The 13,444-nt window shown below is 31.7% G+C and overlaps 2 protein-coding genes across 2 annotated transcripts; both read left to right on the plus strand.

Annotated features, from left to right (window-relative positions):
• Positions 1-2,687: 2,687 nt before the first annotated feature.
• On the plus strand, positions 2,688-5,223 carry BLOS1 (GCN5L1 family protein). The gene is made up of 3 exons (XM_022294089.2): positions 2,688-2,940; positions 3,067-3,272; positions 4,763-5,223. Exons 1-3 carry the CDS (start codon positions 2,769-2,771, stop codon positions 4,850-4,852), a joined length of 468 nt encoding a protein of 155 aa, XP_022149781.1. The 5' UTR covers positions 2,688-2,768; the 3' UTR covers positions 4,853-5,223.
• A 4,591-nt stretch (positions 5,224-9,814) lies between these two features.
• LOC111018082 (peroxidase RIP1-like) lies at positions 9,815-11,347 on the plus strand. The gene is made up of 3 exons (XM_022294034.2): positions 9,815-10,100; positions 10,254-10,448; positions 10,545-11,347. Exons 1-3 carry the CDS (start codon positions 9,888-9,890, stop codon positions 11,094-11,096), a joined length of 960 nt encoding a protein of 319 aa, XP_022149726.1. The 5' UTR covers positions 9,815-9,887; the 3' UTR covers positions 11,097-11,347.
• Positions 11,348-13,444: the final 2,097 nt, after the last annotated feature.

Here is a 13,444-nt window from a genome sequence, read left to right on the forward strand (position 1 = left end):
TAACTCATTCAACTCTACAAATTTGACTCAAATTTCTCTTTTTCTTTAGAAATATTTAATAAGAGTGAGAAGAGAAGAAGTATTAAAAATATTTTTAATATTGTAAAAGATAAAAAGACAGCTTATTTAGAAAAGGTCAAAGTTAAATGTTGTCTCCTCCAAGAGAATCACACGGATTCCACGAAAGATGCCGAAAAATAAATTTTAGAGAAGTTTTCGGTAGTCTATTTTTCTATGAACATATGTCAACAACTTTTTTTTTTTTTTTTTACCATTGGTTACGATAGTGATTTTCTTGTTTAAAGTTTCTAAAATTAAATTGAGTTTTTTTTTCTCCTCGTCTTGAACCACAGGATCTTTCTTTAAAAAACAAATCATTTCACTCTCTATTGAGAGCTTATTCTTATCTCGATCAAATTCATTTTCTCTAAAGCACATCACTTTTAACACTTGGAGAATCAATAGGATTAAGTTTGAGATATGACTTTTATACTTGTTAGGACAACAAACAATCTCTCTATTATTTTTATAACGATATGATATTGTCAATTTTGAATGTGAGCTTATAATGTGACTTACTTTTTTGTTTAACTGAAAAAGCTGAAGATTTTTTTTATCGAGTGTTAATGAATATGTTGGTTCTTAATTACTTATATAACACGTATTTTTCCTTTATTAAAATTGAGGTAAGATTAGTTCACATTATTAACCTCTTTATGCTTGAATTATTAAAATAAAAATCTTTTTTTATACAATATGTGAGGATGAAAATCAAACTTACAATCACCGTTGAGTTAAATTTTTTCAATTTGCATGGATATGGAATTTTGACCAATAGTTCAGAATAGTTGAAGGAAACACATGGAGCCCGCAGAGATTGACTCAATCAATAAAATGCAGTAAGCAAGCTTGGTTGAAAAGATAACTACCAACTCTTCATCCTTCATAATTATCGCACATTATTTTAAATTAATTAATTCATATATTCAACAGATTTTTTTTTTTCGAGAAGGAAATAGTAAAAAAAAAAAAAAAAAACCCTCTATTTACACTACGCGTAAACGATTTTTCTTTTTCCCTAAATATATTTATAAATAATAGTGGCCTTACACGCGTAAGTAGAAATTTTTATTATTTCGATCTGACATATTTTTGTGAGTATATTTGTATTGTATTTTTTCTAATCCAATACATTTGAATTGTGAAAGTTCGAACGTTTGTCCTTAAAGAAAGGAGTAGATTACGTATATATACCGATGAACTATAATCCCGTCTACTTATCATGAATCTTAATCAAAGAATCGTAATAAAAATTTTAATTTTTTTTATGTTGTTTATCAATTTGTAGAAATGAAATCAAATGGTTAGACTATCTCAAACTTGTTAATCTCATTCTTTAAAAAGGGTGTAATCTTATTATTCTCCTATAACTTCGTTGCTCTTATTCTCATTCATTATCTCTCGTGTGCACCATATGCCTATTATAATTACTTTACAATTTTTACTCTTTATCTATTGTACCCGTGACTTTTTTAATTAATTGTTTTATACTTTCTATTATTTTTTTCATTTATATTACAATAAATTATTAGTTGATGTAAATTTATTATAAAATATTATAAATTTATAATCCATTAATATAAATATATTTGTTAAAATATAAATCATTATTGTTAAATATGGGAATAATAAATTTTAATAATATATCTTAAATTAAATAGTGGTTGTTATAACAACAAATTATTTTATTTGATGTAATTTTATTATAATTATTTATTATTTATTGACATTAAATAATTGTTGGTAATTGATATATACCTCGCAACCAGTTGGGAGTTCGAATCCTCCCCCAATATGTTGTACTAAAAAAATTGTTATAATAACAAAATATTTACTATTAATGATATAGTAATAAATTAAATTAAATTTATTATTATTGTAATTAAGAAGAGATTAACACAATATTCCGATTCCAATCTCATATTTCCATTTCGATTGATTTTCATTCCGATAACAGTTCCTAATAAGTAAACGGTGCCTATGTTCATGTAGTCATATTAACTACTTCCATTGCATTTAATAAATGAGTAAATCTACTAAAAGTTTAAAAATATGCTACACCATAATTCATAAGTTAATACACAAGTATTTTTACTTATCAAAAAAAAAAACACAAGTGTTTTTCTACATTGATTTTTTTTTAATTTCAGGGTTTTTTCTTTCCTGTAATAGTCTAGAATATTATTATTATTATTTAAATTAATTTCTGTCAACTCCATTGTCATGTTAGATACAATTTGGATAAAGTAACAAGATTTTTGGTGGCTTCATCGAGTAATTATCATAGTTAGTATTTTGCCATTAAATTTTGTATCCGAAACCAATCTTACCACGAGCTTTTAATAATATGGTTGTGATATGTCATTATGTGCGACTATCTCCACTATACAAAGAAAAAGAAAGAGCAAATTCGCTAATAAATACAAAAAAAAAAAGATTTCTACATATGTATTGTCCAAACTAACGATTTGTATCTGTTACAAAGAAAGAAACTTCATATGATTGTCGTAATTTAAGAAGGTAAAACACTTGTTCTGTGAGGATCTATATAATCTTAACTATTATTGGACTGGTTACGTTGTTTATTTAGCCAAAATTAAAAGTGAGACAGTAAAAAGAAAATGAAAAAAAGGGCAAAAAACAGTAGAATCGAGATTATTATCCAATAACCCGGTTGTGAAGCCAAAATACTCTGTTGCAGGCCAAACATGGATTCTCCGTCAGGGCCATCACGGCCGCACCTCCCCGTAGCGCGTAATCGCGGGATGCTTCAGTCGGAGACTGAGAGATTGAGCAGTGAGGCTGGAGGATTGGAAGCTTCCTTGCTTCAGATGGTCCACGATCACCAGTTCGCCTCTCTCAAGCTCCGGCAAGACTCCGGTTAGTTTCTATTTGATCTCTCTCTTAACTCCTTCACTCTCTCCTTTCATAATTCTTTGCTGCTAATGATTTCAAAAATTTTCTGAAATTAAATCGTAATTTCGTCGTTCTGAATCATCGTGATAGAGAAGGCGAAGAAGGATGCTATTCAGAAGGCGGTGCGCGTTTCGGATCTTTTAGTGCATGCTGTGAATGGTGGAGTTCAGGAATCGTTTGTCAACCAGAAGCTGATTGAGCTCGAAATTAGGGCTTTAGCGGCCACGATTTCCCGATTTATGAAGCAGACTGATCAATGGCTCACCACTACTCACGCTCTGAATACCGCCATTAAGGTTTGCTCTCATTTCTATGAAGGCTAATTTTTAGTTTTTATCTCTTAGAAACCTACATTTTAGCTGTATACACAGCGCACAGACACATAAATTATGCATTGTTGCGAAGGGGAGGCTGCTCAATCTTATTAACGAACCATAGTTGGTTGGACTAGTAGTCAATATGAGCCGATGTAGATAGCAAAAGGCTTAGAGAAAATTAGTTTAAACTATAGTGGCCACATACATGAGATGAATATTACATATATCAATAGCAAAATGCCCTTAAAAGGGGATAAGATCAAACCATGATGACCACGTATGTAAGATTTAATATCCTACGAATTACCTTGAAAACCAAATGTAGTTAGGTTAGACAGTCGTCTAATGAGAAGCAAGCTATCCCAAACGTTTTAGAACTTTTAAAAGTCAATTAAATGATGTAGAGACAGAAATCGAGCTTAAAGGATTAGTTGATAATGCTTTTGATTCTACCTGGTACCCACATCTGCATCTAAGGATTTTCCTCTAATAGTGGTCTAAATGTTGCATACGGCTTGTGTACGGTAATAAGCAAAAGAGGAGACAGAGATGAGGAAAATACACCAGCACAGTGGCTGGGCACAGAGCACTACATTAAATAGGCAGAAGACATTACACGGGTCAACACAGTAGAGGATAGGAAATAACAGAAAAGAGTGCTTTCTTTTATTATTTTTTTTATATCCGTGTGTTCGGGCCAGCTTGCGCGCACCTCAACTATTCACGGGCCAACCGCCTGACCCTACTAACAAGGAAACTCGTAGGATATTAAATGAAATAACAGGAAAGAGTGCTATGAGATAACCAAAGGAAAACACAAGATTAAGGAACTAACAAACACTTTAACAGCTTGCATACGGGCCATCTGTGTCATATGAAGAGCCTGTGAACTATTAGACATTGAGTTGTTATGCATTTTGTTAGCGTATTGTTAGAGCTGTTCTGAATTCTTAGTTTTGGTTAAAACATTTTCTGTTAGATTCATTACAGTGATCAGTTATTGAAAGTCAGTGGCTGAGCAGTATATATATTACCAGGGCCCTGTACTTTTGTATCAAGAAGAATATGAATATAAGTGCAGTTCGTGAAACTTAAGTTGGGCTATTTTGCAGCTATTTTTTGTTGGCCTGCTTCTTCTTGTTTTGTTGGATACATATAAAGAATCTTATCACAATATATTAGGCAATTTTAGTCTGCATATTATTATTTGACTTCAGACTTAGTATTGATGAAACAATAAGCAACTTCTTTGTATCTTGGATTCACATGAAGACTTGTTGAAGACTTGAAGTTGATGAAACCGGTTGAAAAGAATGGCATGAATATCACAGTCTTGAAAGTGCAAACTACAAAAGGCTGCCTGGCCTTTTTCTTTTATGTTTTCGTCATATCTTCCTTAGGTTTTCTTTCTGTCCTTTTTTCATTCTGATATGTCATGCATACTAATTTAATATGTGTTCATATTGTAGGAAATTGGAGATTTCGAGAACTGGATAAAGACCATCGATTTTGATTGTAAAAGCATCACTGCTGCCATCCATAACATTTACCAAGACTGAAATGCTAGTAGTTAAGAGTCAAACCATCCTTGCTTTCACGGAGCTTATTCTGTAGAGTTGGAGAAAACAAAGATCATCATCCTCTGCTTTAAGTTCGCGGATTTGTGCCCCCATAACATAGCTTGTTAAGTTTATATGGCATAAGGACCATGAAGGGTGCATATACAGATGGAAACTTATTAGAAACTTAGGACACCTCAGTCGACCAACTTGTCAATAACTCGTCGACTCTGCTTTAAGTTCGCCGATTTCTTTCTCGTTAACACAGTACATGCTGTCATTTTATCTATTTATTGCTTATGTAAACATCAATCTTCTCTTTACAATTATTAGCTTCTGCCATGTAATAATCAGTCTCTGTATTCTTTCAATTAGGTGGGCTTGCAATGGACTTCTGTTTTTAGTTGGAGGGAATATCTATTGAATTTTCCCCGCCTAGATTAGCTGAGCTACAGGCCTTTCCAGCCATTATAATTTTCTCCTAGTTTTCTCTAAATTAAGTTCTCACTCCCATGTCTCAAGCCATAACAATGATGCCACTTGTTCTTAACCTTTCACATGGTTCTTTACTGTAACAGATGACTGTATCTTTGTTGGCAAATTCCGCCGTTGTCTCATCTCCAAGCGTTCTGGAGGAGTCCTATTTAGTCAGAATTGAGCTGAACCCGCTGATGAGAATGCTTCATGTGTTATTTCTTGATTTGTCTTGGACGTCAACAGCACAGCCTTGGATTTGGAGGATACTCATGCTGAGGTACACCTTATCCCTCCTTGCTATTAAAATGATTATGCTTGTTCTTATTTGGCCAGAACATAATGAACAAAGTCTAAAGCCCTTGTCTAGTCTCCATTTGATTGATGGTTATAGAGTCGAAGTTGTTTCGTTAGGTCAAGTTGGTTATAAGCAAACCCAAACAATGGAAGTGATATGAAAATGAAATAAAAAGGATGACCAACAAGCTTTACAACGGGTAGAAATGCTAAGGTTGAAAGAACTATGCTAGTGACACCCTTTTGTAGTGACTTCGAATCAATAGGCCTCTCCTCTTTGATAATTAATACATTCATGCAAGGTCTCAGTTTTGAATCTTGTGGTGAGCTTAATACCAACCAATTTTTATGTCTCTCAGGTCTGGGCGTCCGAATGTCCTTGGATATAAGGGAGCAAAGTTCTGACTCTTAGTTCTAAAAAAAATAATAAATAATACACTCATGCAAATTTTGTTTCTCAAATTTTTTTTCTTCTGTAGACCTTTCAAAATATAAAAAAGAGTTTGAAAATGTAATTTATATTTTTGTGTGGTCAGTTGTGTGTTTCTTATTCCTATACTTTATTATTTATTAGAAACACACCTAGCCATTTTTGTCCTTTTTTTGAGCTCACACTTGAGCCAATTAACACTTAAAAGATAATTTTATCTTTATTTATGAACAATTATTTAAGAACAGTATAAAAAAAAATTCATTTTGAAAAAATGGTTTCACAACGTGTTTTTTAGTTAGAATAGAGGGGATTTTTTTAAAAAAATAGGAATATTATTTTAAGTATAACTTCAAATACTTCTTTTAATTCAATGTTTCGGAGAAAAGATTATATTGGCTATTACTAGTTCCTAAAAGACAATGTCAATTATTGTGATTACTACTTCCAATTTTTTTTTTTAAAAAATAAATAATATAATATTCTTATTTATTTTAAATATTATCAAACTTGCAAATTTTAAATGTATATTTAATCCCATCAAATATATATAATCCGAAAATTGAACTGCACTGTCAATTAGACAATCCTACTTGTCCAAAACGTCACATTCTAATTCTTCACCGACTCTTAGTTTATAGTTAAAAAAATTCCTTGACATAAAATAAAAGTCAAAGAAAAACTCTTCAATTAATTGGTCAGAAGCAATGATTGGATTAATATATAAAGAAAGAAAACCTTGGTTACGGATTAGGCAGGAAAAAGTTTTATAGTTTCACATAGTGATTCCATTTATACCATAGCTTGATTATAATAGGATATAGTACTACTTTATACTCTAGCAGTGATCCCTCTTCACATTTTGATGTGGTTTTACTCTTTCTGGAGTAAAATTTTGGTAGAACTCTTGCCTATTATTTGCTCTTAGTTCTTAGAATATAGTCTCCAAAAATGATTGAAAAAAGTGTGGATAAAGGAAGTTTAGTGGAGGAATGGGGCAACTGTAGTAGGTGAAGAAAATGGGAAAATTTTAAAACAAAAACAGTTGACTTCCCAATATATATATATTATAGCTAATGGTGAATAGCTGGGAAGGAAAAAGTATTTCACAAGTTAACCAATTGGCTACTGTTTAATATAAATTACTTGGTCAAAACCAACCTTAAGTATTGTGTCTCTTTGTATGGCATTGACCCTTCTTTTAAAAAATACTCATTCTTCCTTTTCCTTTGAGGCCAAGTTTTAGTTCCAAGTCTAAACTTTGCTTGAGAGGTACACATACTCATAGGTTAGAATTCTATTCTATATTTTATTTTTTCAGGCAAATTTGGTACCGAAGGTTAAACAAGTGGCAGAATAATTCAGGGCAGTGGGCGGTGTATTTCTTTAACTTGGAGCCAATTTCGTTGGCAAATTTAGTGTTGAAAGTTGGAAAGTGGCAGCATTATATGGTGACAAGTGTAGGATACAAACTGAAACATAGGAGTAGTTTTAGAGAATACCGTTAATTTGATGGTCAACATGAAGATGATAGTGCCGGCGGATGACATCTAAGTAATTGTTCTACAAATAAATAGGAGATTTTTTTTCTTTTTATTAATATAACTATGTAAATTTTCTAGTAATATTCTACGAGTTACCTTGTCAATCAAATGTAGTAGGGTCAGACGGTTGACCCATGATTAGTCGAGGTGCGCGCAAGCTGGCCCGGACAAACGGATTCCAAGAAAAAAAAAAAAACAAAACAAAACTATGTAAATTCTTCATCTCCTTGGTTCCTTTTTCTTTTAGCTTTTGAGCAAGTACAAGTAAATTCTTCATCTCCTTTTTTTACCCACTTTGTGCAATTCACTTGAAATTTATAAATATGTATGTAGGTATATTCTATTTGTACATGGTAAATATGTATGTTATTTTGAAGAAGTTTTCTCTCGTTTTTACCACATACACGAGATTTATCGTACCGCTTCATGTGTTTTTGTGTGATATTTGTCTTAATGTTATATGTTGTTCGTGAATATTCTCAATAAGTTAACCACGCATTTATTATCGTGTTCAATTTGTTGTTTCTCTTGGTATATTCTTGTCATTTTTGTGAAAATGAATTCTTTGTACTAGAAGTCTAGCATTATGTTAAATAAACTGAACTCAATTTGAATTATAAAATTGTTTGAAATAGTATTCATTTTTCTTGAGACTAAATCTTTTGAATTGAGGATAAAAGAAAAATATATCATGAACCAATGAACCGTTGGTTCGTTTATTTTTAGTTTTATATCAATTAATTTTAGTAGGTCAAACGATTGATGAATCTGTTCTTCAAAGATTGCATGTTTGGACACCACTAGACATAAAACAAAAACGATTAGATTATATTGAACTTGACACAATTAGTATATTCTCAACGAGTTATTAGCCAACAATTTCTAGATTCCTAAGTAGATTATTTTTCGGGAATTTGTAATGAGTAGCTAAAATATTTGTCATATTTGTAAATGTAGCAATAACTTTTGAGTTTTGCAAATATGACAAAATATTTGAAACTTGATTTATTAGATTTTTTTAGTTATTTCAATTTTATCATTTTAGCCTTTTAGATATATCAATATATCATTGTTATATTCTAAACGCTCTTTCTAATTTCTAGTTTTATTAAGAAATTTAAGTATTTGACAACTATTTATGTTTAAAAAATGTTACTAAAATTGTATAGAAAATTTGGAAAAAAAAAAGTTTCTTGTTTCTTGGTCTCGAAATCAAGTGTTTTTTTTTTTTAATAAAAAATCAGAAATAGTTATAAATCTAATTATTTTTTAATAAATTTTTTCGAGGAAATAAAAGACAACAGACGAACAAATTGGCACTTATTAGCAACCATTTCTGTATTCCTAAGTAGTTTCATCAGCTGTCCATTAGTAACATCCCACGAATTTGAGTTAGTTTAAAGTATTATCATTGGTCTGAATCATTCCATTCCAACCACTTGTACTTTTGTTAAAAAAAATAATAAATAAATAAATAAAATACAGAGATTTACCTGTGATTTTAATGTAGCATAAAATAATTAAGATTTGTTTGATATTATTATACTCTTTTGTTTCTAAAAATAAGATTACTTATCTACCGTTTTGGTTACGATTATAAAAATGTTCAAAATGAAAAAGTAAAATATAGGAAATAAAGATTATTTATTTATTTATTATTATTATTATTTTGGATAAAGGAAATAAAGAAGTTAGCAATAAACAAGCATGATCTTTTGACAGAGAAAATTAAAATGAAAATAATTATGGATTGTTTTTTTATCCTCTATATTTATTTCAAAATTGTTTGAGAAAATGATGTTTGAAATGACAAGTAAAAGCTAATGTTATTGGACAAGTCGAATTACAACTTTTTTTCCTTTTATTTTTGACTACGAGAGGGATCGAAGCTGGATGTTAGGTATCAACATCCAAGCCTCTTGTCACTGTGCTAACATTCGAGGATGCGCCTTTTTTCCTCTTAAACCAAGAACTTTGATAATATTACTTAAAGAAAATTTCAGAAAATATTTATTATAAAATATGGAAAACATATATTTTTGAAAACAGAGATTGGAACAAGCCTAATGTGTGCAAAATATCAAATTCTCAGCTTATGCATTAATATTTTCTAATCACCATATTATAGAAGACTTGGTCATTCTCTACTCTTAATGATGTAGACAATTTAACAAAAAACTCTCATTTTTCCCTATATAAAGCAAACACATTCATCATCTACTTCACAGTGAAAATTCAAAGAAAATCAATTGAGAGATTATAAAACTAGCTAAAGCCAATAGTATCTCCAATGGCAGCCCTTCTTCGCTCTATTTTGCTCTGTGTTTTTGTTCTATCAGCTGCTCTGAGCAATAGCCAAGCACAGCTGACTCCAAACTTTTACAACAAAGTCTGCCCCAAGGCCTTGTCCACCATAAAATCCGTTGTCTGGCAGGCCATCAAACGAGAGCCCCGCATGGGAGCTTCACTCTTACGTCTTCATTTCCACGACTGCTTTGTTAACGTAAGTCACCATATTATCAATTATTCTGAACAGTTGTATTAATATTCCTAGAGTTACATCTCAAAACTGTATATCATAAATTTTGTTAGGTACGGTCTTTTTATCTTTTCAACGCGTGATTCTTAGCGATTTGACACATTTTTTGGCTATTAGGGTTGCGATGGGTCGGTTTTGTTGGACGATATTGCCAATTTCGTAGGAGAAAAGACCGCCTTCCCTAATATAAACTCAATAAGAGGATTTGAAGTCGTCGACCAGATCAAGACGCAGGTTAATAAAGCTTGCAAAGGCAACGTAGTGTCTTGTGCTGACATCTTGGCCATCGCTGCTCGTGACTCCGTCGCAATTGTGAGCTTCTCTTGACTCTTAGACTGCGTATAAAACTAACACTGAACTCAAAAGATTACTCAACCAAATATGAGGTTTGTTTGTTTGTTTTCACAGCTTGGAGGGCCAAACTACAAAGTACTAATGGGAAGAAGAGATGCAAGAACAGCAAGCGCCAGTGACGCCAACAACAATCTGCCTCCGCCATTTTTCAGCTTCTCACAGCTTCTGTCCAACTTCCAAGCACATGGGCTGGACCTTAAGGACCTGGTGGTGTTGTCGGCCGGCCACACCCTCGGCTACGCCCGCTGCGCCACGTTTCGGACCAGGATTTACAATGACACCAACATCGACCCGAAGTTTGCAGCGGCGTTGCGGAGAAAGTGCCCGCAGAGCGGCGGAGATGGGAATCTTCAGGGCCTTGATGCCACTCCTTATGGCTTTGACACTGCCTACTTCCAGGCATTGTTGAAGAAGAAGGGCCTTCTCCATTCCGACCAGGAGCTCTTCGGTAGCGGCGAGGCGAGCGACGATCTGGTGTCATTTTACAGCAGATACCCTGGTGCCTTCAGAGATGACTTTGGTTCTTCCATGATCAAGATGGGGAATATGAAGCCACTTACTGGATATGATGGGGAGATCAGGAGGAACTGCAGATTTGTCAACTAGGACCATGTTTGGTTTTCGATTTGTGTTGAAGAGTGTGAAAGTGTGTGTAAAGTAACTTGATTCATGATGTTTCTATGTATTTAAATTTCAAGAATTGTGTGGCGTGATTTCTTCCTATTGCTACAAAATTGTTCTTTCATGACAGTTGTGAATGGTAAAAACCATTGGGAAAAGAATAAATTGTCAGGAATACTGCAAGTACGAATTTAGTAAGAAAGAACTCTGATTTATGAAATTTTTTTTTGTATTTATGACAGTTTATAACTATCGTGAAAATTGGAGAAAAATTGTTCAATCAATGAAAGTTTCTAAATTTGTGCTTGATAAGTCTTTAAACTTTATTAAAGAGTGTTTGATAAATTTTTGATCTTTTAATTTTGCATACGCTATATATCTCAACAACTTAAATCTCGAGTACGCCAACTATCTCCATAATAGTATAAAACAATCCTCACGGCTTTGCTTTTAGCAATAGAGATAATTGTTCTCATTTATATACCGGATTGTTTGCATTCCCACTCTACAAATCCAACATCTCCAAATCTCTTTATAAACCAATAATTTATTAAATATAAAATTGAAAAATCGGAACCTATTAAATAAAATTTTTTTAGATATATATATATATTTTAATGTTTAGAGACCTACCATAAAATCCATGTATAAGATCTTTAGTCCACTTAATTTCATCTTTTTTGAACTATAATATAACACAAAATAATAAAATTGATTGACTTTTTGCTATAATATCACCTGTATTAATAACAAATATTATCATATATTTTGGTAAAATATAATATATTTCATTTGTATAGTATAAATTATTTCAATTCGGGTTCAATATAGTAATTATTTATGATGTATTTTGAAACATCACTCTACCAATGCTGAAGTAATTAATAGAATTTTTCATTTATATTTTTTTCGATTAATAATCACAAGTGTAATACATATCATATAAAATTATCGTGGGGATTCCTTCTTTTTTTTTTTTTAAGTTTCTTAAGATCAAATTTTAAAATATTGGTGATAAGATCAGTAGGTGAAATCTAACGTCTGTGTATTATAATAACCCAATCAAATGTATTATTAAAATTGAGAGAATTTCAATGAGAAGGAATAAAAAGTCTATCATAATTATATATTGAAGTCTTCTGTAGTTATTAAACAATTTGACTAAATTGAAGGAAATATGTGTTTAACTTTCAATTTTGGTATCAATTATTCGCTAACAAAATTGTTTAATTTTGATTAAAGATTTTATAAAAAAATTTAATCTCTCCCTCCCGAGTGGTATACAAATAAATAAATAAATATATATATATTTGAAAAAATATGAAGTTTGAGATTTAGTAGAGAAGAAAACTAATTATTGGGCTTAGTTGATCTTATGGCCCAATAACTTAATCCCAAACTAATTATTGGCTTAATTTCATCTTTTTTGAACTATAATATAACATATTTAGTCCACTTAATTTTGCAACGAAACTATCCCATGACAACAATATATACATATAGATTCTAAAAAAGAAAAAATTATTCAAGCTACTTGAATATATTGTTGGGAATTAATATGGAGTCCAAAGTGTGGGATTAAGTTATTGGGCCATAAGATCAACTCAGCCCAATAATTAGATTTCTTCCCTACTAAGTCTACAGCCGAACACTATCAATTTTATTATTACCATCAATTTTATTATTTTGGGAATTAGTACATGCCTATTTAAAGATCCTAATTAGATAAAATGATGGAATGTATAGAACTTACATATTTGTCATGAAACAAAAAAAAAAAAAATTATTTAAGAGGATACCCATCACATAAATTACTTAAATATGTTCTTGTATCTACAAATTCATTTTAAATTCATTTTAAAATGCAAAATTGATTAATTGGAAGGTTATAATTTGGATCTCATAATTTTAGGTTAATGATACTTTCCAAAACAAATTAAAACCTCAAAACATTAAAAAAAAAACCTCTAAATTTCCCAAATTTGAAAACCTCCCAAAATATCCCCAAATCCTGTCTAAAAATCCCCAAATTCGAAATTGGAGACTTTTTCGCTTCCTCCATCTGCTGTCGTCTCTGAGTTTTGTAACCGTTCGTCGCCCGTCGTCTGACGCCGCCGTGACTGTTCCGGTATGACGCCTCTGTATCGGTAAGTTTCCTTTTGTCTGCTTCAATTTCCGTCTCCAGCCGCCGTCTTTGTACGTTCCCCGTCTCACTTTCTGTCATTGTACGTCTGCTTAAGTTATATCCCATTTTCCGTCTTCGTACGTTTCAAACCTTCATTTTTCGTCGGCGAACAACATTTCAGGCAACATATTCTTGCTGAACTGCTTCT

This window comes from Momordica charantia, assembly GCF_013281855.1.
Source record: "Momordica charantia cultivar OHB3-1 chromosome 2 unlocalized genomic scaffold, Mcharantia_2.0 BLBB01000002.1, whole genome shotgun sequence".
Classification (NCBI taxonomy): domain Eukaryota; kingdom Viridiplantae; phylum Streptophyta; class Magnoliopsida; order Cucurbitales; family Cucurbitaceae; genus Momordica; species Momordica charantia.

Coding starts and splice junctions, on each gene's coding strand:
- BLOS1 (XM_022294089.2), top strand. CDS start 2,769: ATGGATTCTCCGTCAGGGCCATCACGGCCGCACCTCCCCGTAGCGCGT. Junction 2,941..3,066: donor CAAGCTCCGGCAAGACTCCG/GTTAGTTTCTAT, acceptor TCATCGTGATAG/AGAAGGCGAAGAAGGATGCT. Junction 3,273..4,762: donor CTCTGAATACCGCCATTAAG/GTTTGCTCTCAT, acceptor TTCATATTGTAG/GAAATTGGAGATTTCGAGAA.
- LOC111018082 (XM_022294034.2), top strand. CDS start 9,888: ATGGCAGCCCTTCTTCGCTCTATTTTGCTCTGTGTTTTTGTTCTATCA. Junction 10,101..10,253: donor TCCACGACTGCTTTGTTAAC/GTAAGTCACCAT, acceptor TTTGGCTATTAG/GGTTGCGATGGGTCGGTTTT. Junction 10,449..10,544: donor CTCGTGACTCCGTCGCAATT/GTGAGCTTCTCT, acceptor TTGTTTTCACAG/CTTGGAGGGCCAAACTACAA.